The sequence below is a fragment of the Desmodus rotundus genome, chromosome 1 (genome assembly GCF_022682495.2).
Source record: "Desmodus rotundus isolate HL8 chromosome 1, HLdesRot8A.1, whole genome shotgun sequence".
NCBI lineage: Eukaryota > Metazoa > Chordata > Mammalia > Chiroptera > Phyllostomidae > Desmodus > Desmodus rotundus.
Window position 1 is genome coordinate 114,703,555 of NC_071387.1, and position 22,281 is coordinate 114,725,835.

Genomic DNA, 22,281 nt, shown 5'->3' on the forward strand with positions numbered 1-22,281 from the left:
TGGGGAGAGTGTGAGCTTTGAAATGGTGTTTTCAAAGGCCTGTGCAGGCTTATTCTGATGGAAAACCAGCACGTGAAAACAAATGGAGAGAGCTAGCCATTGTAAGCAAGTAAATTGTTTCCTATTGATAATGGAATATTTATGCCCGCAGTGGAGAGCAGTTTCTTTCAAATCCAGGCCTTTTATCAATGATCAGCAAGGCAAAGTGGAGTAGGAAGTAATGCGGGGGCAGCAGATGGGAGGGCTGTGCAGGAATTTGGTGAGCTAAGGGAGCCAGTCTCTTTGTGGGCTTCCCCTGAGCGGCTGTGCATCAGCCCACACCCGTATCTTTTGTTTTGCACACTTTCCTAGGGGACTTGGGCACACATCGTCTTAAATGTCACCTGGCTACCTTTCTATACACAGCAACTTCAGGGTCAATTCCATTTGCAAGGCCATTAGAAACAGCACTTGGGCCATGTTTACGTGTGCTCTTGCATATGAGAAAAGGAAGGACAGGTTCGATAAGAGTTCCAATTGAAAAATTGTACAACAGAAGGGGAGTTCTTTTCTGGATTAGAGCCAGTTCCTCCAACTCCCACCATTTGTCATTTTGCCTTGAGCCTCAGTGCCATGAAATATTTGGAAGATGGTTTTATGAGAATTTTTTTTGTACACGCTGATCTGTGTGAGCAAAATTTCCTGCTCTGCAGAGGTAGCTGGGAGTCCTTTGGGCCCCATTTTAGGCACTGAAGCTGTCTTGGCCTAAGATGCTGCACAATGGATGAGTTAAGAATGGAGAAGTCAAGCTAAAAATGTGTGACCATCACTATCCTCTTGTTCCACTGGGGTCAGTCTGTACAGCTGGTGGATGATACCCATGATGGGCAGAATCTGCCTCCTTCTGCCCTGTCCCTGACCTAGAGCTGAGGTTGGTTCCAATGGGGCAGAAGGCAGAGCAGGCAGTGGCTTTGGGCTGGAGGTGCAGCTGGGAGGTTTTAGACCTGCAAGGACTAAGTCTACTACTCAGAAGGTGCTATGTCTTAAGATAGGTAGCCCTGTGTCTCCTTCTGTATCCTTCTGGAATGTAACATCCCTCTGGGAACTCAAGAAAGATGTTAAGTAGATGGTGGTCTGGAGGCAGGTACCATGGATTGATGGCAGTGACTGGGACCTAATTGCTTGGTGCAGAGGTAGGGAGCAAGACAGTTGGTCCCACTAGGGAAGCAGTGGTACAGGATGGCATTGATTCACAGGAGGCGGAGAGTCACCAGGGGGGTTCCTCAGACAGGCTGTGGAGGCTGCTGGGGGAGAATCCAAAGTGGTAACCAGAGGGGAGAAGGGTATGTGACAGAAAGTAAGAGTGAGCTAGAGGGCACTCCGTGGAAGCCAGGATGTGGGCGAGGTGGGGCTTCTCAAAGTGGGGGTCCTGAACCCTTGTGTGTAGTGAGATTAATTTAGTTAAGTGCGGTGTGCATTAAAAAAAAGAAAGAAATAGACTAGAAAATATCAGTGTGTGTCACATATGGAAAGGGTATCGACTGTTTCAGGAGATGTGTGTTTGAAGAGGTTGAGTATGAAGTTTAGGAGTGCAGCTTCCGGGGCCAGAAGGCCTGGGTTCAAATCACTGCCCTGACACTTACAACCACGTGGTCTGGGATGAAGGGTAATGACAACCTTCCTGGTGGGTTGTTGTGAGGAGTAGATAAACTAATACACAAGAGGGCGTAGAGCAGTGCCTGGTCCTCAGTAAGCACACGACAGATGTTAGCTACTACATAGTAGTTGGAACCAGAAGAAATTGCTGATATCGACCATTTTTTAAACCTATACAAAAGCAGTGTTATATGGGCCAACCTAATATATGCCCACCGCCCACCCCCATGTATATTATAACTACATTATTCGTCTGTCGCGATGGTCAATGCATTTCTGACAGGGGTGGAATACAAAAGGCTGTGTGCTATCCTGCCTTTTCCTGGCAAGAGTGTGGGTAGGAGGCATCGATTTTAATGACCGAGTATAGTATTTCCATAGGTCTTTGTCTCTGCAGGAGCCTGTGATGAGCTCTTTGCTGTCTCTGTCATTTAAGGCTGGGCTGGGTGCTGGGGTTCCCAGCATTCCCCCTGCCACATGGTGGGTCATGCAGGAGGGCCCCAGGCCTCCTTCCTGGCTCTCCTTGAGTCCCGTGTGCTGGGCTGCACTGGGTCTTCTCTGTTAGCATGGACTGACAGAATCAAAATGAAGCTGTATTGCCTTCAAAACTAATTTTTTCTTCATTAAAAGACATAAACAAAAAGAGCCATTCATGTTTTCTTGGAGTTAGTTGTTGGTCTACTGTTACAAAGTTCTTTTCTGTTTCCAGCCTAGAAGAGATTCCAGAGGTCAGGGAAAGACCTGCTTTCTAGGTAATAATACTCTTGAAGGGCCAGAGAGAGAATCTGAGTTCCAGCCACCAAGCAGTCTCCCCTTGGTCCCTCTCCACTTTGGGCCCAGTGTGGCCCCACCTCTTCCTGCTCAATGTCCTGTTTGCTGTTATACCTGGCCCCCACCACCTAAATGGTGCCTGACGCACAGTAGGTACTCAAGAAGTATTTGTCAAATGGAGTTGATTGAATCATCCAAAGAATTTAACATCTTGAGAGGATTTCCAAGACCCCAGGGAGGGAAGGAGGTATGAGCCAGGCCTGAGAGGCCCCCTCCTCCCCTCCATTCATTCTGCCTCTGCTTTACTTCTGAACTTGGGATCTCGTTCTTCTGGCCTCCATATTGGTGCTAAGTCTGCAAAGTGATTTCATTTTCTCAGATGTCGATTATTCTCTGATCTCAGGATATTGACATTTACAGCTTAGGAATAGTGTGATTTAATGAAAAATTAATTGTATTGATTGTTACCATGTTGTTCACAGATAAATTCTGCCCAGTTTACTGCTGGTGGATGCATCCGATTTGCCTTATTTGCCAAATGATGTGATGCCTCTTTTCTGCCTTGGGATATGTGGCTCGTTTTCCCTGACAGGTGCTTATTGCCATTTGAGAAATGGCTCCTTTTGTGAGAAAGGCCAAGCTTGTCTCCATGATGCTGTCCAGTCTGCTGGGCCCTGGGAATGGTCCATTTCCTCGTAGGACTGCCCAGCATCCTGCCCTGGAAGCGGTCCAGTGTGGTGTCAGGAGAGTGGTTTCTCCCCACTGACCTCTCCTCCTCCCCTGGCTGGAGGGCCCCTTTCCCCTCTCTGAGCATCAGCTCCACCTCAGCTATGTGTGGGCATTTCCTGGGCCCCTTTTTTTGGGCCAGGCTCTGTACTGATGTGGGTCCACTCTTGGTCCTGGGATTACCCTGCAGGTCTTTTTCAGACATCATGTGAGTTGCCTGCCTTTCCTTGAAGGCTCCATTTGTAATCATTTTGGGCCATAAACTTCAGGAACTAAAGCCTAAGAGATGACTAGATGAAAGGCATGTCTCATGGAGGCTGGATTTTTGTGCATAAAAGTGATGTTAAATGGAGGATAGCCTTTTTGATGTTGTGGCATAGTAGGAAATATGTCTTGTATATTGATTGATCTTTCCTGGTTCTTGGCCCAGAGCCCCTAAGACCCTTGGAACCTCTAGACTGATAAGTATCTTTTGTGTGCTAATGAGATGACTGGTGACTGGGGTCCCCAGATAAGTCCAGGATGGAGGCTGGTTGCCAGAGAGATCAAGGTGTGAATAGAAGGTTGGAACTTTTAGCCCCATCCCCCTACATCCAAGGGCTGGAGATGGAACTAAGTTACCAATTGCCAATGATTAAGTAATGGAACCTGCATAAAACCCCTCACAACAGATGGGGGTTGGAGAGCTTCTTGGCTGGTGAGCACATTGAGGTGCTGGAAGTATGGGGCACCCAGAAAGGGTATGGTGGAAGCTTCCTGCACTCCCCACCCCTGCATACCCAGCCCTGTGTATTTCTTCCATTTGGTTGTTCCCGAGTATATCCTTCAAATAAACCAGTGCATGTAAGTAAAGAACTTTCCTGAGTTTTGTGAGCTCTTTTAGCAAATCATCAAATCTGAGGAGGGGTTGTGGGAACCCTGACTTTACATCTGGTCTGTCAGAAATACAAGTGACCTGGTGGGTCTACACTAACTCTGAGTAGTTAGCATCAGAACTGGATTAAGTTACTGAACACCCAGTTGGTACCCAGAGAGTTGGAAAATTAGTATGTGTGTGGGAAAAACCTTACACATTTGGTGTCAGAAGTGTTCAGAGTAGGAACATCACAGAGGGCAACTTGGCAATAGGCCTTAAGAGCTTCGAATGGAAACAGAGGCATGGGTATGCGGAGCAGACTGACAGCTGGCAGAGGGGAGGAGGGGGATAACCGGGTGACAGAGGTTGAAGGGATTGGCCAGAAAACGTGTATGCACTAGTGTGACGATGGTCAGAGGGAAGGGGGGCGGGGTGGGTGGAGGTGGGCAAAGGGGAGGAAATGGGGTTGGAAGAGACTTTGTTTGGGGCGATGGGCACACGATGCTGTGTGCAGGCGATGTTTTGTTGAGTCGTACCCTGGAAACCCGCATAGTTTGGTGAAGCAATGTCATCCCCATAAATTCAATATTAAAAAAGTTCCCAACCCAGTAGTTCATTCCTAGGATATCATCTTAAGGAGATGATCATCAAAATACATGAAGATTTATGGACAAAGGTTCCCATTGCAGCATTATTTGAAACTGGAAATGATCTAAATGTCCCACGCTAGGAGTTTGCTGAAATCAGTCTGGCTGTAGCCATATTATGGAACACTGTGATGTGTTAAGGTCCAGTTAAACAACATAGAAAATTACAATGATAGTGTATTAAGGAAAAAAGATGATATAAAGCTACGGAGAATGCATGGCCCTAATTTAAGAATATACGTAAAAAAATTGGAATAAAATACATTAATATGTTAACAATGGTTATTGCTGACCTGTGAAGTCTAGATTTTTATTTTCTTTTTTATAGATTTTGGGGGCAATTATTAGAAGAAGCATAAATGAATGTGAAACCTGAAAAAAATGTAGCATTCCTGTGCAGGTCTAGTTCTAGTCTTTTGAGGGGGCTGTCCCCACCTCAGATGTCAGGACCAGAACCGCTCAAGACAAAGAGAACTGCCCCTTGTAGGTGTCCCCCCCATCTCTTCACTCATCACCGTGACTTTTTGTACAGGGACCCTACAGCCATTCTCAGTCTCATACATATTCCAACTTGATGAGTGGTTTTCCTTTAAGTCCTGCCTGGAGCTTGCAGTCCATCACAGGGTGCCCCTGGCCTGTTCTTTTACTGTTGGGAATTTTTCCATTAGCTTTGACTGACCTGGCTTGCTATAATCAATTCAGTCTGATCTGTCGAGGTATATGCCCCTAGCTTTCAGACTGCCTCTAGCCACCCTATTTTAGGAAAGAAATGATTATTTTTCATGAGTTGGGAAACTTAGTCTTTATCTGTATAATTTCACCACCTAATAAGTTATTGAAATGCTTTTTCTTTCTGAATGCCAGCTAGGGAAAGGGCTGGCTTTACTTTTGAATTCCAATTGTCATTTGGGCCATGAGGTAATGAAAAAAGTCGGAAGCATGGGGACACCTGAGATACACAGTGTGAGCACTGTGAGTCCCTGGCCCTCCAGCCTCCATCACTGGGCCCTTGAGCTATGTTCCAACACTGCCTCTGGCTGGCTCGCAGGTGAACAGTGACTTCCACTGAGTCTGGGGTTTGGAGTTTACTGGAGCCCTGCTCAAGCCTGGATTTGAAACCTCAGTCACTGATACAGTTATGCCCTCAGGGAGGGATGGTCAGTATTGCTAGCCTTGTCCTCCTGCAGGCATCTCCCGACTGGGCCCTCACTTCCAACCGAGGGCCCAGAGCCTGTGACCGCAGCCCCTTCCTCCCCCTGCCCACAGGCCCCCCTGCTGGAAGGCCTGTCTGTTGCGTGGACTCCAGTTCTCAGCCTCCTTCTAGGTTGTCTATGTCTCACTTTCTCCCTGTATATTTTTCCAGTGTTTCGTATTTCATCTTCTCTCATTCCTGTGCATTCAGCTTTTTCTCTTAGGTAAATTTTAATGTATTTGAACCTCCTAAAATTCTTTGTGAAACGAGTCGATTTAAACAAATAGATATATACGGGAAGTGCCCCCCACCCTGGTTTAGGACCCCCTCTAATGTAGCTCTTTGGTGTCTGCCGTAGCATTCATCAGATCTGAGCCTGGAGGAAGCTCAATAAATGTGTTGAAATGGATTCATTCATACCTAAAACAGCAAATGACCTGGGAACAAGGATTCTCTAACCCTTTAAAAATGTAGTAAGAAAAAAAAAGCCAGGGTGAAAATGTGAATTGTATGCTGCTGCTGCCACCCCGCCCCCACCCACATGGCCTGTCCCCGGTCCACATGACTAAACTCTGGGCCACTTGTGAGGTCCTGTTGCGTCCCCCTCCTCCCAGCACATGCCTCCTCCTTAGCGCCCTGTACCCTCTGTGGCCTGAGCTCTCACCTCTGTGTTTCATAATTACTGGAACCAATTAGTTGTTTTTGTAGACTGATTGATGGTAATTAAATTGGAACTCATTCACATTAAAACTCGCACTGGGACTGGACCAGTGCTTTATATGTAATTATGTCCATTCTATTCCCATTTTCTCCAAGTGCTAGCTGCATGTATCCACAGGCTCACCACACCGACCGCCTGGGTATCTCTCAGGGCCCACGCTCCCTGTACACTGTGTGACCAAAAGGCCACCTCCCCGCTCCCTGGAAACTTGTACCTCTTCCTGAATTCTCTCTCAGTTAATGTCCTTACCCCATCAGGCTAACTGGAACCCCCAGCATCACCCTCAAATCCTCCCTCTGCCAGACCCTATACATTTGCAACCCCTCCCCTAACCCTTCCCCGAGCACTGACCACTCTCCCAGCAAAGTCTCCTGGACCTTCCCACCAGCACCCTGTTGCTTAGCTCCAGCCTCCTCATTTCCCCCTTGGCTCCCTGAGAGCCTCCAGGTGAGGGCCCTGCTCTCCTTTCTTATCATTCTGGACTTAGCCACCCTGATGCCAGAGTCCTCAATTTAAAAAAAAAATTAATCTGATCCTTTTTCTTTTTTAAAAAACTTAAACCCAATGAGTGAGAGTTTCCTGTGGCCTACAGTGGGGTTCATAAACTTTCGCAAGGCCAGAGTGTAAATATTTTAAGCTTTGAGGACCAAACCATCTCTGCCATAATTTCTCAAAGTTATTTGTTTAGTACAAAAGGAGTAGACAATAGACAATAGACAGACACTATGTCAATGTGGTTGTGTTCCAATAAAACTTTATTTACAAATTGCCAACCCCTGGACTGCAAGGTTAAGCTCAGAAGCCTCCGAAGGCCCTTTGCAATTCTGCCCTAGTGCACTTCTCCACCCTCATGTCTCCGTGTTTCCACACACACCGTGCAGCCAGTGTGTTAGACATTCCCATCTTGACCGTTCTCTCTACTCTGCCTCCTTTCCGCCTCTCCATGGCCATAAGATTCAAAACATGCAAGGGTGACCCTTTCACAGAGCTGTCTCTCTGTCATGTCTTTCATCTCCCAGAGGGACTTCCATGGGATTCTGTGCAGACTTGTATTACTAAGCTTGTCATTCTGTGTTATGAATATTTGGTCACCTCTCTGTCTTTCCAACGAGAATATAATCTTCCTACAGCCTGGAAAGTTTCTTTTGCTACCTACCTATTCTGGCATATAACAAATAATCAGCAGCATTTCATTGATTAATCAACTCTAAATATTCATTTCTTGTCTTCTCTAGAGAAGGTGGAAACCCTCCTAAATCTCTCTTGTCATTGGCTTAGTCCCTGTCTTACTATTTCTTCTGAAAAATGACCTCCAAGTTTGTGCCTTATATTTTCTGGTATATTTATGTTGTTATTTAATAATCAATTCTGCCTAGGCTTGCTGAACTGCATGTATCTCCAGTTTTGCAATTTCTCAACAATGTGTGTCAACAGAATTCATCTAGTTCATTAATAGAACCATCTCTTTTTGTGGTTAAAGCCCACAGTCTTCCTAAAGAGACATTTCTGTGGAGGATAAACAGATTTCACATATGATGGGGACTGAGATGAGAAAACTGTGTTCTTTGTTCCTAATCTTTAGCACTGTGAAGTTCAGCTGAGTCTTCAAAGCCAGACATTAGCCAATGAATATTGACTCTGGCTGGAGTCAGGATTTCATCTGGTGCACACTGTGTTTAGGCGGCCTGATTGATGAGTCTGTTCCATATGGTCGGTGTGCCCTTGTGTTGTTATTGCTGGAATTGGCTATGTCCCTAGGGGGCATTACAGAACTGAGGCTTGGTTCTCAGAGGGCACTGGGTCAGGATGCAGGTGGTGCCTCTGGTGGCTGTGGATATGTTTAAGAAAATAGACTTGTTGGCTTAAGGAGAAGTAAATCTCTCAGGCTGTAGAGCAGGACCATGTCTAGCATGAGCCTTGCTCGGCTTCAGAACATCGGCATCACTCCATGGAGGAGAAGCCTGGATCCCTGTGGTTCTGAGGAGTTCCATATGCAGAGAGTGGATTGCTTTTTCAGAGGATGTGTCTTATCATGTTTCCTTTCACACAGTGACTGGTGGGCAGGCCCTGATTACCACTACAGATGCCCCTCTCGGGCCTGCTGAGCCACCTTGGGGATGGCGGACCTGCCACGCTGGTGCCTGCTCTGCACGTGTGTGTGAGACTGAGATTGAATTAAAGACCGAAAGCACGGCAGGGTTATGTAACTCTGAACCACGAGGGACGTTAGCCCGAAGAGGGGATATATTCCAATAAAAAGCACACACCATTACTGGGTTGTTCCCGAAAACTTGATTTGTGGTTCCTACTTCCCAAGGATGTGGAAAGTGGCCAGTCCCTTTGTGCTGCGAGCAGGCCGCCTGTAGCCGGAGGCAGTGGGACCTGGCCTGCTCCTGTGTCTCCCCTGGTTTTATGGGCGTATTTCTCACACCCTGTTGGCTGTTAAATATAAAATGAGGCACACATCACATGTCTCAGACTGCAAGACCCATTTCCTGCTAATAAGCTTCTCATTTGCCTGGGCTTTCCCTAGCCTAACTCCCCAGAGGCTCCCATTATGGATTTCTAGTTTTGTACTTCTGGGGTTTTTTGACTCTGATATTTTGAAAGAAATGATGATGTTAGTGAGCTTTATTCAGGGAGCCAGGAGCAGATATTCCATGCAAACAGAGAAGGACAGCTTTGTCCCACTTACCTGGGGGCCACAGAAAACAAAACTCTGAGCTGCTGTGTGCCCGCCTGTCCTGTCCTGTCCTGTCCTGTCCTGGACTGGGGCAGGGCCTCCCTGGTTACATACTGCAGATGGGACAAGCCACCAGGGTTCGAGGGTTCAAAGGAGCATGCTCTTTCACAGTAGGACAATGCTGGGGTGGCTGCTGTCTTTGTTCTCCCTTACCAAATCCAGTATCCCCAGCATGAGGCAACTCTGGGAGTAGCCCAGGCAGCTGGGTGGCAATCAGCAGACCCACATGATAAGGCCTTTGTTTCCAGGCTAAGCTCTCGAACAGCCCCGCTGGGGCCTCTACGGGATGTCCCAGGTAAGGTTACAGGCTCATTCGTGGGTAAAATCTAGGGCATACAGGGGGAACACAGGCATGAGGCTGGGTCCTATCACCCTTTCAGAGTGAGAGCAACAGCCTGGAGAGTGCAGGCTAGAGTCGGAGGGATGAAGTAGAAATGGTGCCTTGGGAAAGGAGTGGTCTGGAGAGACCATGGGCCAGGGCTCTGCCTGCAGCTGATCCTCCAGCTGGCCCACCTGTAGTCCTGGCCTCTTCTTGTGACCCCAGATGGAGTTCCTGCTGTCATCTGACATTTTCTACTGTTGTATAGTTTGTGCCAGCCCCATGTAAACCTTGCTATAAAGGCTGGAAGGAGACCTACCCCAACCTATTTTTCAGATGGGGAAATTGAGCCTGGGGGAGAAGACTTGCAGGGCAGAGCTGGTCTGGCTTCCTTGTGTGCCGACCCCCCCACCTCGGGACACCCAGTCTCTGCACCTCCTGGCCTCGGTGTCTGGGATCTGGGCCCAGGTGTGGCTGTGGTCTCTGTCCCAGTGTCCTTGAGTGCTGTGAGCCACCACCTCAAGCTGAGCAGCAGCTTTAAGCTCTTTTCAGGCTATCAGGGACTTGGTAGGAAAACATGGCTGCTTTAGGTTATCTTAGGCATGTTTTGTTGATGAAAAGCCTGAACGTGCAGACAAACCCCTTGATTCAGTATTTGGACTTGACTAAATTTTTTTTTCTATATCGTCAATGGAAAAAAGAGGGGCATTTGAACAGCAGATTAACAGAGTATGAAAGAGAACACAGGCTTCCTGTTCTTCTCTTAAACAGTTTAATGATGTCCACAGATCTACAGAAAGGAGGGCTGGAAAGTCCTTCGGGATCCTCGCGGCTAACCAGCTCATTTTACACATGAACAAACTGAGGCCTCAGGGTCTGGCTGCAGACTTAATTAGCTAATACGCCTGGCCAGGAGCCGAGGGTCCTGGCTCACTGGCTGGTCTTGTCTGTGCTGGAGCCCACAATTATTCAAAGTAAGCATTCGGCATGCTGAATTAGTATCGATGATGAATTTGCTACCAACATATGATCCTTATTTATTCAGACCCACCACCCATTCAACAGCTGTCTGTCTAGCGCCTCCTTCTGAGTGTGGGTGGGAACATACAAAGATGAATGAAGTGTACGAGGAGCTTACAGCTCAGAGGAGAAGCGCTGGTTTCTACACCAGTCATCTGATTTCTAGATGGGTCGTACTACATGTCATGTGAAAGGAATGAGTGCCCTTCTGAATGGTTGGCAGAAAAGGAGATGACTTTGGCTACGGTGAGCAAAGACATTTTTGTGGGTTGCATGGCCCCTGGCTTGGCCTAAAGGGCTAATTTGATTTGGGCAGGTAAAGAGGAAGGCAGGATGTGGCAGGTAAAAGAACTGGATGAGATAGTGCAGTAGTCTGAAAAACAACCCCCCAAAGTATCAGGTGCTCATCTCTGGAACCTGTAAATATTACCTTGGAAAAGCAGCTTTCGCAGAAGTAATTAATTTAAGCATCTTGAGATGGGGAGATTATCCTGGATTGCCTGGGTGGTCCCTAAATGCAAACACAAGAGTCCTGATAAGAGGAGGGCAGAGGGAGATCACAGACAGAGGGGAGAAGGCAGTGTGACCACAGAGGCAGAGAATGGAGTGATGTGGTCACAAGGAAGGGATGCCGGCAGCCACTGGAAGCTGGAAGGAGGCAAGAACAAGTGTCCCCTGGAGCCCCCAATGTCCCTGTCCACACCTTGACTTTGGTCCAGTGATAATGATTTCAGACTTTCGGCCACCAGACTGTGAGAGAATAAATCTCTGTTGTTTGAAGCAACCAAGTTTGTGGTGGTTTGTTACAGCGGCCATGGAAAATTGACATACATAGGAAAGGGAAAAGCCTGTTTGGGAAAGGGTGTGGTTTCAGCTATTTGCCAGAAGCAAGTCAGATATTTAGAAAAGTAGTAACTAAATGGGTTAGGGCCAAGTGTCTTGCCTCAGTTTTAAGGGTTCCTGCAAGTCTCTGTGTGGATCTCACCTTCCTGACTGCCGTGTAGGGCTCTGAAGGGGAACCATGATGCCAGCAAGTGGTGGTTATTTCTCCGTGGTACTAACTACAGTGCTCATCAGGTACAGACACCCAATATGTGTTGAATGTCATGATGAATGTTGGCAGCTGCCATACTTGGCCTTGCATCGGGTTGATGGGTGAAAAATCAAGGCTGGTCAAGTCTGGCGCTCAGATACGAATGGATGAACCTCTCATCCTCAGACTGTGATCTCGAATTCACTAGGTCATGCCTCGCAGGGCTGTGACATGTCAGGAAATACTCAGCCAACCCAGAACTAACACCACGGGAGCTCTGCAGGGAGGGACTCTGGGTGAAGCAGAGAAAGTCCTGTTGGGGTAAGAAGATAGGAGACCACCTGCCCGGTGAAATGGCCTTACTGATAGCAGGGTCCAATTCTCTGCCAGCCTCAGAGAATGTGATTAAAAACATATTTGGGGCTTTTACTACACCCTTATTTATCTGAAGTTGTTTGTAGCCTGAAATAACTGTAAATTAGAGGAATGAAATAAAAACATTAGGATACTTATCTCCTATCCTGCTATGATGTTGAAAAAGCTTTCTGCACAGCTCCTGTGTCAGTGGTGCTGAAATATACGTCTATATAGGAATCTTATTCTCCTTTCCTCCTAATGGCCAAAGTTATGAGGTAGCTTTGCTTCTCACAGATGAAACCTCATCTTCATCCTTGCTTAGGAAGTGCCCGTGGTTGACATGGTTCTCTGCTGGGACCTACTACAGGGTTTAGGATGCTCAGGGCCAGTTACCTCCTCCTGCCAAAGCCCTTCTCCTTTTTTTCCCCTGTCTCCTCCCTTCCCTTTTTTTCTCCTCCCCCTTTCTCTCCTCCCCACTTTTTTTCTTTCATTTTCTTTTTTCCCTCTTTTGGACACACTTTTACTGAATTAAGGGGTTTTGACGTATCACTATTTTTAAAGCAGTTAGGAGTTTTCAGTAGACAATCACCAATATTTTCAGTGCAGTAAACTAAGCCACGTGACCATTGAACGTTCTTTGCCTTCTCCTTGTAGAAATCCGAGAGGCCTTTCGGGTTCTGGACCGAGACGGAAATGGCTTCATCTCCAAGCAGGAGCTGGGAATGGCCATGCGCTCTCTGGGGTACATGCCGAGTGAAGTGGAGCTGGCCATCATCATGCAGCGCCTGGACATGGATGGTGAGACCCTGGCCAGCAGCCTTTCTCCTCAGATGGGCCTTGACTCCTCCGTGAAACTTTTGATTTAAAAGGGCCCTGCAGTTGGAGTCAAAAAACTTGGGTTCATGTCTTGGTTAACATTTGAGGAGTAGACACTTGGACTAGATCATTCCACACAGCTCTAGGGACCTAGAGAGGTGGTTCTGGGGCCCCGAGAGGGAGCAAGGTGAATGAGGCATGCTTGGCAGAGCAGTGAGAGCAGGTTTTGGGTTTTTTTTTTTAACAGCTTTATTGAGATGGAATTCATACACCATAAAATTCACCCATTTAACTTGTGCAATTCACAGATTTGTGCAACTAATGGCATAGTCAATTTTATAACATTTCACCACTCCACAAAGAAGCCCTGCACCTCTTGGCCATCACCTCCCAACCTCTCCTCCTCCCCCTCAGCTTAGGCAACCGCTGAGCTGCTTTCTATCTGCATTGACTTGCCTCCTCTGGACATTTCATACACAGGGAATGAGGCAACACATGGTCCTTTGTGACTGGCTTCCTTCATTTCACAGAACGTTTGCAAGGTTCATTGATGTGGCAGCACACGTCAGCACTTCAGCTCTCTTTATGGCCAAATAATATTTTACTGTATGGATAGAGCAGCTTCCTTTCTCTCTGTTTTACATACTGAATTTCTACATACAACCTCACGGGGAAAGGAATATCACTGTATTTTGAAAATTCTGAAAAACAACGGCATTGGATAATCTTTAAGGTTTTGTCCCCACTTTAAAACCCTAAGAGCCTATCCCAAACTGGCTGTGACCCTCCTGATATTTATAATCGGCCTTGGCTGAAGGTCCAGAAAAGAGCTTTCTTATCTTTTTAAACACTCACACCCCCTCTGAAAAGCAGCTTGATTCCAGGCATAAGGGGTCCAGAGTGGTGGGCTGTTGGGACTCTTGCTAGAACAGAAGTACAGACCAAGTGAAAGAAAGCAGGGGAAGATGTCTTTTTGAAACAAGGCCACAGTAGAGAGATGTTTGCTTGGTCTGCAGGCTAAGCGAGGCTGTCTTCTATTATCTTGTGGAACCGGTTGGAAGATGGACAGCAAGGGTGACCACATGGTGAATGAACCACAGCACCAACCTCCAGGTGCATCTGTGGACATTTGTTTACTAGTTCACGATGGAGACATTGTATCAGGGGTGTTTGGCTGTGTGAGCAGAGCCAGCCCTGTCCTTCCAGCTTTGATGGGTTGTGAATCCTCCTGTCTTTTCAGACTTGATTTGACCTTTCTTTTCCTTTTAGAAGTATTTCTGAAAAGCTGGAGCAAAGCACATATTGTCTAGCAAAAGCTCTTTCCTATTGAGCTCATCATTATTTTAGAGATACATTTCCAGAAAAAAGTTTCCTCTTTAAAATAATACAAATTTTAATCTATACCTCTGCGTACTGAACTGAGAAGGTCTTGTGCTTTAATTCTCCCCACAACTGCTCTAGTGACACTTAGTCAAACGGACTAAGAGCAGATGGAATTAACATTTATTGAAAAGAGAGCTGGGGCCATTGTCAGAGAGTAACTCCTAGGAGATTTGAAGGGTCTTCATCAAAGTCCGTCCTTGTTCTTTGTATTTTCACTCAATGTCACCCAGCTCTTGGGGAATTTTTATATTATTGCAAATCCACCCTGATTCCTGGATGCCTTGGTGTCCCAGGGGATCTCATGTGATGGTTATTCAAGGGGCTCCATAGGACTCAGGCAAATGCTCCATATGGGATGCAATTTAAGAGACTTCAAATTTCACCAGGTTTTCTTTTTTTGCAACTTATAGTACTCTGCCTTCAATGCCCAAAGGCAGAACTTCTAAGCAAATCTTGCAGAGAAATTTATATTAGTTTCTTTAACAAAAGCCCAAGTCATTAGCCATTTCATGGTGACCGCATCAGGTAAAAACACATTTATTTACTTTTGGAGTGCAGCTTCTTCAAAGTTTTGTTGCCTACAAAAGATTTAATACAGTGCAGCTGTGTAGGCAAAAGGAATTGCCTACATAATTTATTAAATGCCCATGTGTATAAAGAGCCAAGTGAAGACTGCCCAGTCTGAGGCTGAAATGTGGGTCTTTAAGTGTTTTGTAAATGATGCTGATAAGTGAAATTTCTGGGGTGCCAGTTTCTAAATGTGGATGAATAGACTGTTTTTCAGTGTCCTTCTCTTAATGGGGTCTTTTGAACTGTTCTTTTTTTTTTTTTTTTTAAGTAAGGTTCTAATTATATCCTTCCTTCCTAGCTTCTGTAACTGGGAATTCTCCACAGAGATTTGGCCCTACCAACTTAAGCTTCTCTTTGGTGTGAAACTTGTAGAATGACAGTGATTTTTATGGGGATAATGCAAAAAAAACCAAAAAACAAAAAACCATGTTTGGGTCAGAACCAAGGTTTCTTAGCTGTACCTCCTGGCCCACAGGCCCTGGTCCCTGGTCCTCAGGGGCTTCAGGAGAGGTGGCTCTGTCTCCACCCATCCCAGTTGGCCACGATTAGGGGCAGGTCTGGCCCACACACCCATCTTCTCTTTCTGGGGTGCCTGGTTTTCCCAAGTGTGAGGTCATACCTTCGGCATGAGGCCCAGCTAGAATTAGCCTGAGAGTGCCTGTGCAGCCTGAGTCAACACATGAGGCTTTCATTAGGTGGTTTCTTGGGAGTGGGTGCCTTCCAGGCTGTGCATGCAATAGCAACCTTCCTGGATTAGGGAGCTCAGCAGGGTTTCCTGGATACAGAGCCTGCAGGAGCCAGACAGTTCCAGTCTGTGTGTGGAGTTGGTTTTCTAGAGAACAGAATAGACAATAGGCAGTAGGGTCTGGGATTGCTCTCCCGGCCCATGGCCAATTTGCCTTTAGTGCTGGGACTGACTCTGTGTGTAGAAGGTTATTTGTGTATGCTTTGCATGGGTTGAACTACTCAGTTAAATACTAAACAGAAAACCAAATGTTTTGCCCGATGTGTAGGGCTTCCTCTTTGGCCCATTACTGCAAAGGTTCATTCTTGGAACTTGACCTCAATTCTGCACTCCCTGGTGGTAACTCTCCCATTCCTCTTTCCTCAGCCTCTGCAGCTAGGTGACTTGTTCCCTAAAGCCACTCAGGGACCAGGAGTCACTCTTTCCTGGATGCTTTTTGCCAGGATCTCTCCTTCAGCCCAGGTTCTGGAAACCTGCAATCCTCTCCATCAGGCTCCTGGAGGCATTTAAGCCCTGCATCCTAAGGCCCTCCTCACACGTCAGGCACCAACTTCTGTGCAGTCCATCATGGTGCGAGTTATGTATCGTCCTTGGAAAGATTGATAAAATAATCACCCAGAAAGTATCTCCAAAGCGTAAACCTTTCATAGAGGTGTGTTGAGAAAGGCTGCTGGAAAGTGACTGTGGGCACTCCCCGCTCTAGCTGCTCCCCTCAACTCTGTCGTCCCACGGTAGCTCTTGGGCCCCTCTGAGCCTCCTGCATCATTCTGTGGGGAATACAGACTTGGTATCTTCAAACCCAAGGGATGTTTTCGGCTGCTCTCTACAATCACACCACTGTGGTCAGCTGGAGAGGATCCAGCTAGCTTTGCAAACAATTTCCTGGAACAATCAAACCAGGGGATGTTGTAGTGGCCTGTGGTCCTTCATTGCCCTGTTCCCATTTCCTAATGCAGTCTTCTCACAGTACACAAGTCCCTCCCCCTTTGAAACCAATTCAGACTTTGCCATCTTCCTCCTTAATTTTCCTTCTGCTTCTCCAAGATGTAGAATCTCATGAAATTCCAACAAATTTGGGGGTTTGAAATCAATTCTTATCTCTCAGCAGGTGTGTAGTTTTTTGTTTGGTTGTTTTAGGAGGTTCACTACTGCCTGGATGGTGGATTCGATTCAGTTTAGTTCAGTTTAAAAAAGGATTTATCTGGTGTCTAGCATGTGTGAACTGGCTTAGTTTAATTGTTGGCAAGATTTACTTTTGGTTCATGTTAAGTCAAACCACTGAGCTGCAAAGAACAAAATGATGGCCAGAGTCACGTGGGAGAGCTAGCCTGCATGGCCACATCTTCCCTCGCCTACTACCCATTCCCTGCAAGTTTTAGTCCTTTGCTCATCAGTCATATGGTTATGACCTTTCTGTTTTCATTTTGGATGTCCTAGAAGACAGAAACACTTATGCTTAATTCTGAGTAGTGCTCACTTCTGCTTCCTGTTCAGACATGTCAGCATCTTAATTTGGATGCTCTGGAGCTGGCAGGGGTCTCATTTGTGAGCTAGAATGCACACTGCTTTCCTGAAGCAGGGGAAGACACTTGATCACAGATTCGACATGGGACTGCTGGGTGTGAGCTGGAAGCAGCTGGGACTCTTTAGCCAAAAGCAGAGGGTCCCAAACCTGAATGCATATCAGAAAACAGCCAGGGAATGTGTTAAGCAAGCAAACAGACAGACAGACAAAGAAAGAAACACAGGCCAGTAGAATCAGCATCTCCAGGGTGGGGAACAGAGCCTGCATTCTTTAGCAAGCTTGTCGGATTATGGACAGCAATGTGTGTGTGTGCATTGACATAACTGGGTACCTTTGGTCAAAAGAAAAATCTACAGCTAAAGAGAAATCTTCAAGCCTGAAAATATTTGTATGAGTGAGCCAAGGTCTGAATAGAAGGATAATGCCTGAAAGGCAGATAAGGCATTTTCCTCTGGGCATTTGATGAAGGCAGCAGACAGTCAGTGGTGGGTCAGGTGGCCCTGCTTCTCGCACATGCACAGGCCTCAGCTTCCTTGCTCCTCTAACTGTGGTCCAGGGACCTTCAGAGTCTGCATCACCTGGGAGCTTGCTTAAAATGCTGAGTCTCAGGCCCACCCCAGACATGCTGATTCAGAGTCTGCATTTTAACTAGAGTCTCAAGTGACTCCTATGCACATTAAAGTTGGAGATGGGAGCACACAGTGAGAAACGGGGTGGGGGCGGGGCAGACACAACTGTGTTGCCTTGTTTGAGGGCCTCTCCAGTGTGGTGCAGCCCCTCCCTAGCCTCCTGCCATTAACTCAATGCACGAGATTTGTAACTCTAAAAACTGGAAGTAATTCACAGAGCCAAAGTACCAGTGATGGTCAGTTATAGGGAAATGCCTCTCCAAAAGTTTGCATTTGTGAACAAGCACGATTGATATTAAATCACGATGATTAAAAACATCATTCAGTGTTAGTAAATTATTGCTGTACTTTGATCTAACTGTCTTAACTGGGTAATGATGATGATAACTAACACTTACGTAATGCTCTCCACACCCCCATGATAACGTTGAGTAACGATGATATTAGCCAATACATTACAGAATCTTCACCATGGGCCAAGCACTGTTCTGAGCACTTTAGTTATTAATTTATTTAGTCCTCATAACAGCAGTAGGTACTATTATGATCTTCACTTTACAGATGAGAAAATGAAGGACACAGATTTCGAACAACTTGCTCAGGTCACGTGACTTAGTAAGAGCCATGTGAATGTAAGATTTTTTTAAAAAGATTTTATTTATTTATTTTTAGAGAAAGGGGAAGGGAGAGACGAAGAGAGGGAGAGAAACATCAATGTGTGGTTGCCTCTTATGCGCCCCCCCACTGGGGACCTGGCCTGCACGTGCCTTGACTAGGAATCCAGCTGGCAACCCTATGGTTCGTAGGCTGGCACTTAATCCACTGAGCCACACCAGCCAGGGCTGTCAATTTTGCTGACCTTTTATATTTATATTTTTTATTTTTAGAGATTTTATTTGTTTTTAGAGAGGGGAAGGGAGGGAGAAAGAGAGGGAGAGAAACATCAACGTGTGGTTGCCTCTCGTGTGCCCCAATCCAGGATCCTGGCCTGCAACCCAGGCATGCGCCCCTGACTGGGAATCGAACAAGTGACCCTTTGGTTCTCAGGCTGGCATTCAATCCACTGAGCCACACCAGCCAGGGCCTGAATGTAAGATCTTAATCACATATCTTTTATATATTTGTGGTTTTAGTGGCTATAGGTCACTTAGTAGAATGACAATAGGATATTGAAGCAGTGACTGAACAGAACACACAGACACACACACAGACACCTCACACACAGACACTCCAGAGTCATGACATTATGTAGAAATTTCAAACCTACATGTGAGTGTTTTGGTTACCAATTACTGTTCCAAATAGCCTCCTGCTATCACCTTTGGCGGGCGAAGAACTCCAGCCACTCCCCAGGTTATACTTATATGAGTCAAGCCTGACGCTAGAGCAGAGTTTGTGAAATGAAGATGGTGTCTTTGTATTTCTCGTTGTTTTAGCGAGGGGAAAGTCCTTTAGGCCTCTTGGAGTATGCACTGGTGGTGGACGTTTGTGACAAATCCTCTCCAACATTCCTCTCTCCCTAAGCAGTTCCTCCCTCTGCATGATGCCAGGAAAGGTCTATCATCTTACTCTTACTGACAGTTGGCCACATTGAGTCCAGATTTCACCTATAGACCCAACTGTTTGAGCCACTTCCAGCTACTCATGCCAGCATAACAAAAACTGAATTTCTGGGATGTGCACCCATTTTAATAAGACAATGCCCAACTGATAATATATTCTGTCTTTCTTGTTTTAACTTCCTGGAACCCATTGCTGGACTTACCCCCAGGCTTACACTAATATAAGTTAGCTGCATTTTGCACCTCTGTGTTCTCCCATATCAGATTTGAAACTGCTCCTGAGATGTGCCAATTTGATTCTCGTCACAGGTTTAGAGGCAGTGAAACATGGTGGGAATGGGTTTTGAAAATTCAAGGCAGCTGCCTCAGCTGTGTTTATTACGGGTATTCAGGGTCTCTAAGTTCTTCAAGCTGGTCTTATCTGACCTCAGGGAGACATCAGAGATGACATCAGGGATACTTGGGCATTCAGTTTTCTAAATCCACCCAGAGGTCCCCACCCCAAGTCTCAGGTCCCACTCCTTTCCAATCAGTGCCCTAAATTTCATGAGACTTAATGAGCCTATGATTTCAAGTTATAATTCCACAGACCACACACTTAAATTTGGGGTCTTCTCTGAAGTTGTAAAGAAACAAGTGGTTATTTTTGGGCCACCCTAGAAGCACCCTAGTATTCCGTGACCCAAGCTGAGAATTAGAAGTTTCAGTGCCCAAGCTTCTTTTTCCTTTCAAGAGCATTCAGAAGCAGCCGTCCCACCAACTGTCCTTGTAGTCACCACTTCCACCATAAAGGTCAAAGTTGGGAGCTACATGGGTCTTCCAAAGCCTTGTTTTCAATAATTAGTTTAGTCCAAGAAACTAAAGATGACATTTAATTATGATGCCAGTGTGTAACATAGACATGCTTATCCTATTTTTCATTAGCAAGAACGTTAGCACTTTATTTAAGATCATAGATAAGCAAACCACTCTCAAAATCTCACTTAGGTAGTTTGTTTCTTCCTGATACCACATACTGCATCATTGTGAAAACAGAGACCCTGCTGGATTTCTGTAAGTAAGAATATTATGTGAATGATGATAAGGATGATAAAAATCCTTCATACATAAAGATGTTTCTCAGGCTAGGTTTACTAAAAGGAATACATGAGAATGCCCATTTAAATCACCCTTCCCATTACTAATATTATTAGTGAAAAGCAGGAACTTTTCTGGCCAGTGTGGCTCAGTTGGTTGGAGCGTTGTCCCATAGACTGAAAGGTTGTGGGTTCAATTGTGGGTCAAGACACATACCCAAGTTGTGGGTTCAATCCCTGGCTGGGGTGAGTACAAAAGGCAACCAATCTATGTTTCTCTCTCTCACACAAAGGAAAATGAAGAAATGTCCTCAGGTGAGCATTTAAAAAATAAAATAAAAATAGAAAAGTAGGAACTTATTTTAACTCATAAGGCAGATAATGCAGTTTTCATACGTTGATTTGGTTATCCATTTTTTCCCCTTTGCAGATTGTCTTTGGGGGGGATCCTTTTCAGTAAGGATAAGCTGCAGTAATAAATAATTCCCCCCAAGTATCAGCAGCCTGATGCCACAAGATAAAAGTTCTCACTTGTGCAGTAGGTCCAGTGTAGGTTGGCTGGATATTTCCTCTTTGTCCCTCTCATTCAGGCGTCCTGGCAGAGGGTGGCTTCTGTGTCTGTGTTTCCATGATAGCTACAGCAAAGGAAAGAGACCCAGAGAATCACGTAGTGATTCTTGAAGTTTTTGCCACTCCTATTCACATCTCATTGGCTAACCAAGTCCCATGGCTGTGCAGAATCTGACTCCATGCCCAGAAGGAAATAGTTGGTGAATAACAATAATGATGACAAGGATTTTAAGCTTCAGAAAAGAATTAGAATGTCACATTCATTGCAAAGTTTTACATCAAGAAAAACTTTGGAAATACTATGAATATGGGCAAAAACAATTATAATGGGAGATTTTAAATATTTTCTTTGATGACATCAAATGTATGTGTATATGAGCATGTGTGTGTGTCTGTGTAACATAAGTTTTCTGCCCTAAAATTTAAAAAAGAAGAGAATACCCTTCTTTTTAAGGTGATTCTGGAATATTAACTATCTATGGATATTTATTAGGCCATGAAGACAACTTAATCAAATTTCAAAGGACAAATATTAGGGGCATATTTTTATTACATACAATAAACAAGAAATAACAAAAGTTTGAATAAGAATCTCACCCATTTAGACACTTAAAAATTAAAAACCAAAAACCTTTTGATTTAATGAACAGATCCAAGAGTTGATTCTTTGGGGAGGAAAAGCAGTGCATCGACAAATATAGCATATTCAAGAATTAAAGAGAGTATACTAAAATAAACTAGAAATGAAAAAAATATGGGAGATTTTAAAAAAGAATACTTGGTACAGTTTTGTGTGAATACATTTGAACATCTACATGAAATGGAGTTTTTCTGGAAAAATGTTATTGAAATTGATTCAAGCTGAAGTAAGTAGTCTAAATCGGAAGTTGCATATTTGCAGCCTACCAGCCAAATTCAGCTCATAGCCATGTTTTATTTGGCTCACAAATCATTTTATGTAGCAGCGAATCTCATATTAAAAATCTTCATTTCTCTCTCCTCTTAAAATGTTGGAGAACTTGGCCATGGCTGGTGTGGCTCAGTGGATTGAGTGCTGGCCTGTGAACCAAAGGGTCACCAGTTCAATTCCCAGTCAGGGGCACATGCCTGGGTTGTGGTCCAGGACCCTGGATTGGGCCACATGAGAGGCAATCACACATTGATATTTCTCTCTCTCTTTCTCCCTTCCTTCCTCTTTCTCTAAAAATAAATCAATAAAATCTTTAAAAAATATTGGAGAATTTGTCAATACAAATCTTGCATTCCTTCACTGCAATAATTTGATGGACTTGAGTGGCTGTCCTTTATAGGCAGGGCAAATGCCATAGTCTCCACTATGCCTTATTGTCTTATACCTGCCTGCTCCTTTCTGATGGGCAATCTTG

General features: G+C 45.4%; 1 protein-coding gene across 5 annotated transcripts in view; it reads left to right on the forward strand.

The window, feature by feature from the left end:
- CALN1 (calneuron 1) overlaps positions 1-22,281 on the forward strand; it is a 480,999-nt gene that overhangs the window by 246,226 nt on the left and 212,492 nt on the right. For all 5 annotated transcript variants that reach the window (XM_053929788.1, XM_045204595.2, XM_045204596.2 and 2 more), the window contains one exon: positions 12,675-12,818. In XM_053929788.1, the coding sequence (XP_053785763.1) occupies positions 12,675-12,818 (144 nt within the window). The remainder of the gene's footprint in view (positions 1-12,674; positions 12,819-22,281) is intronic.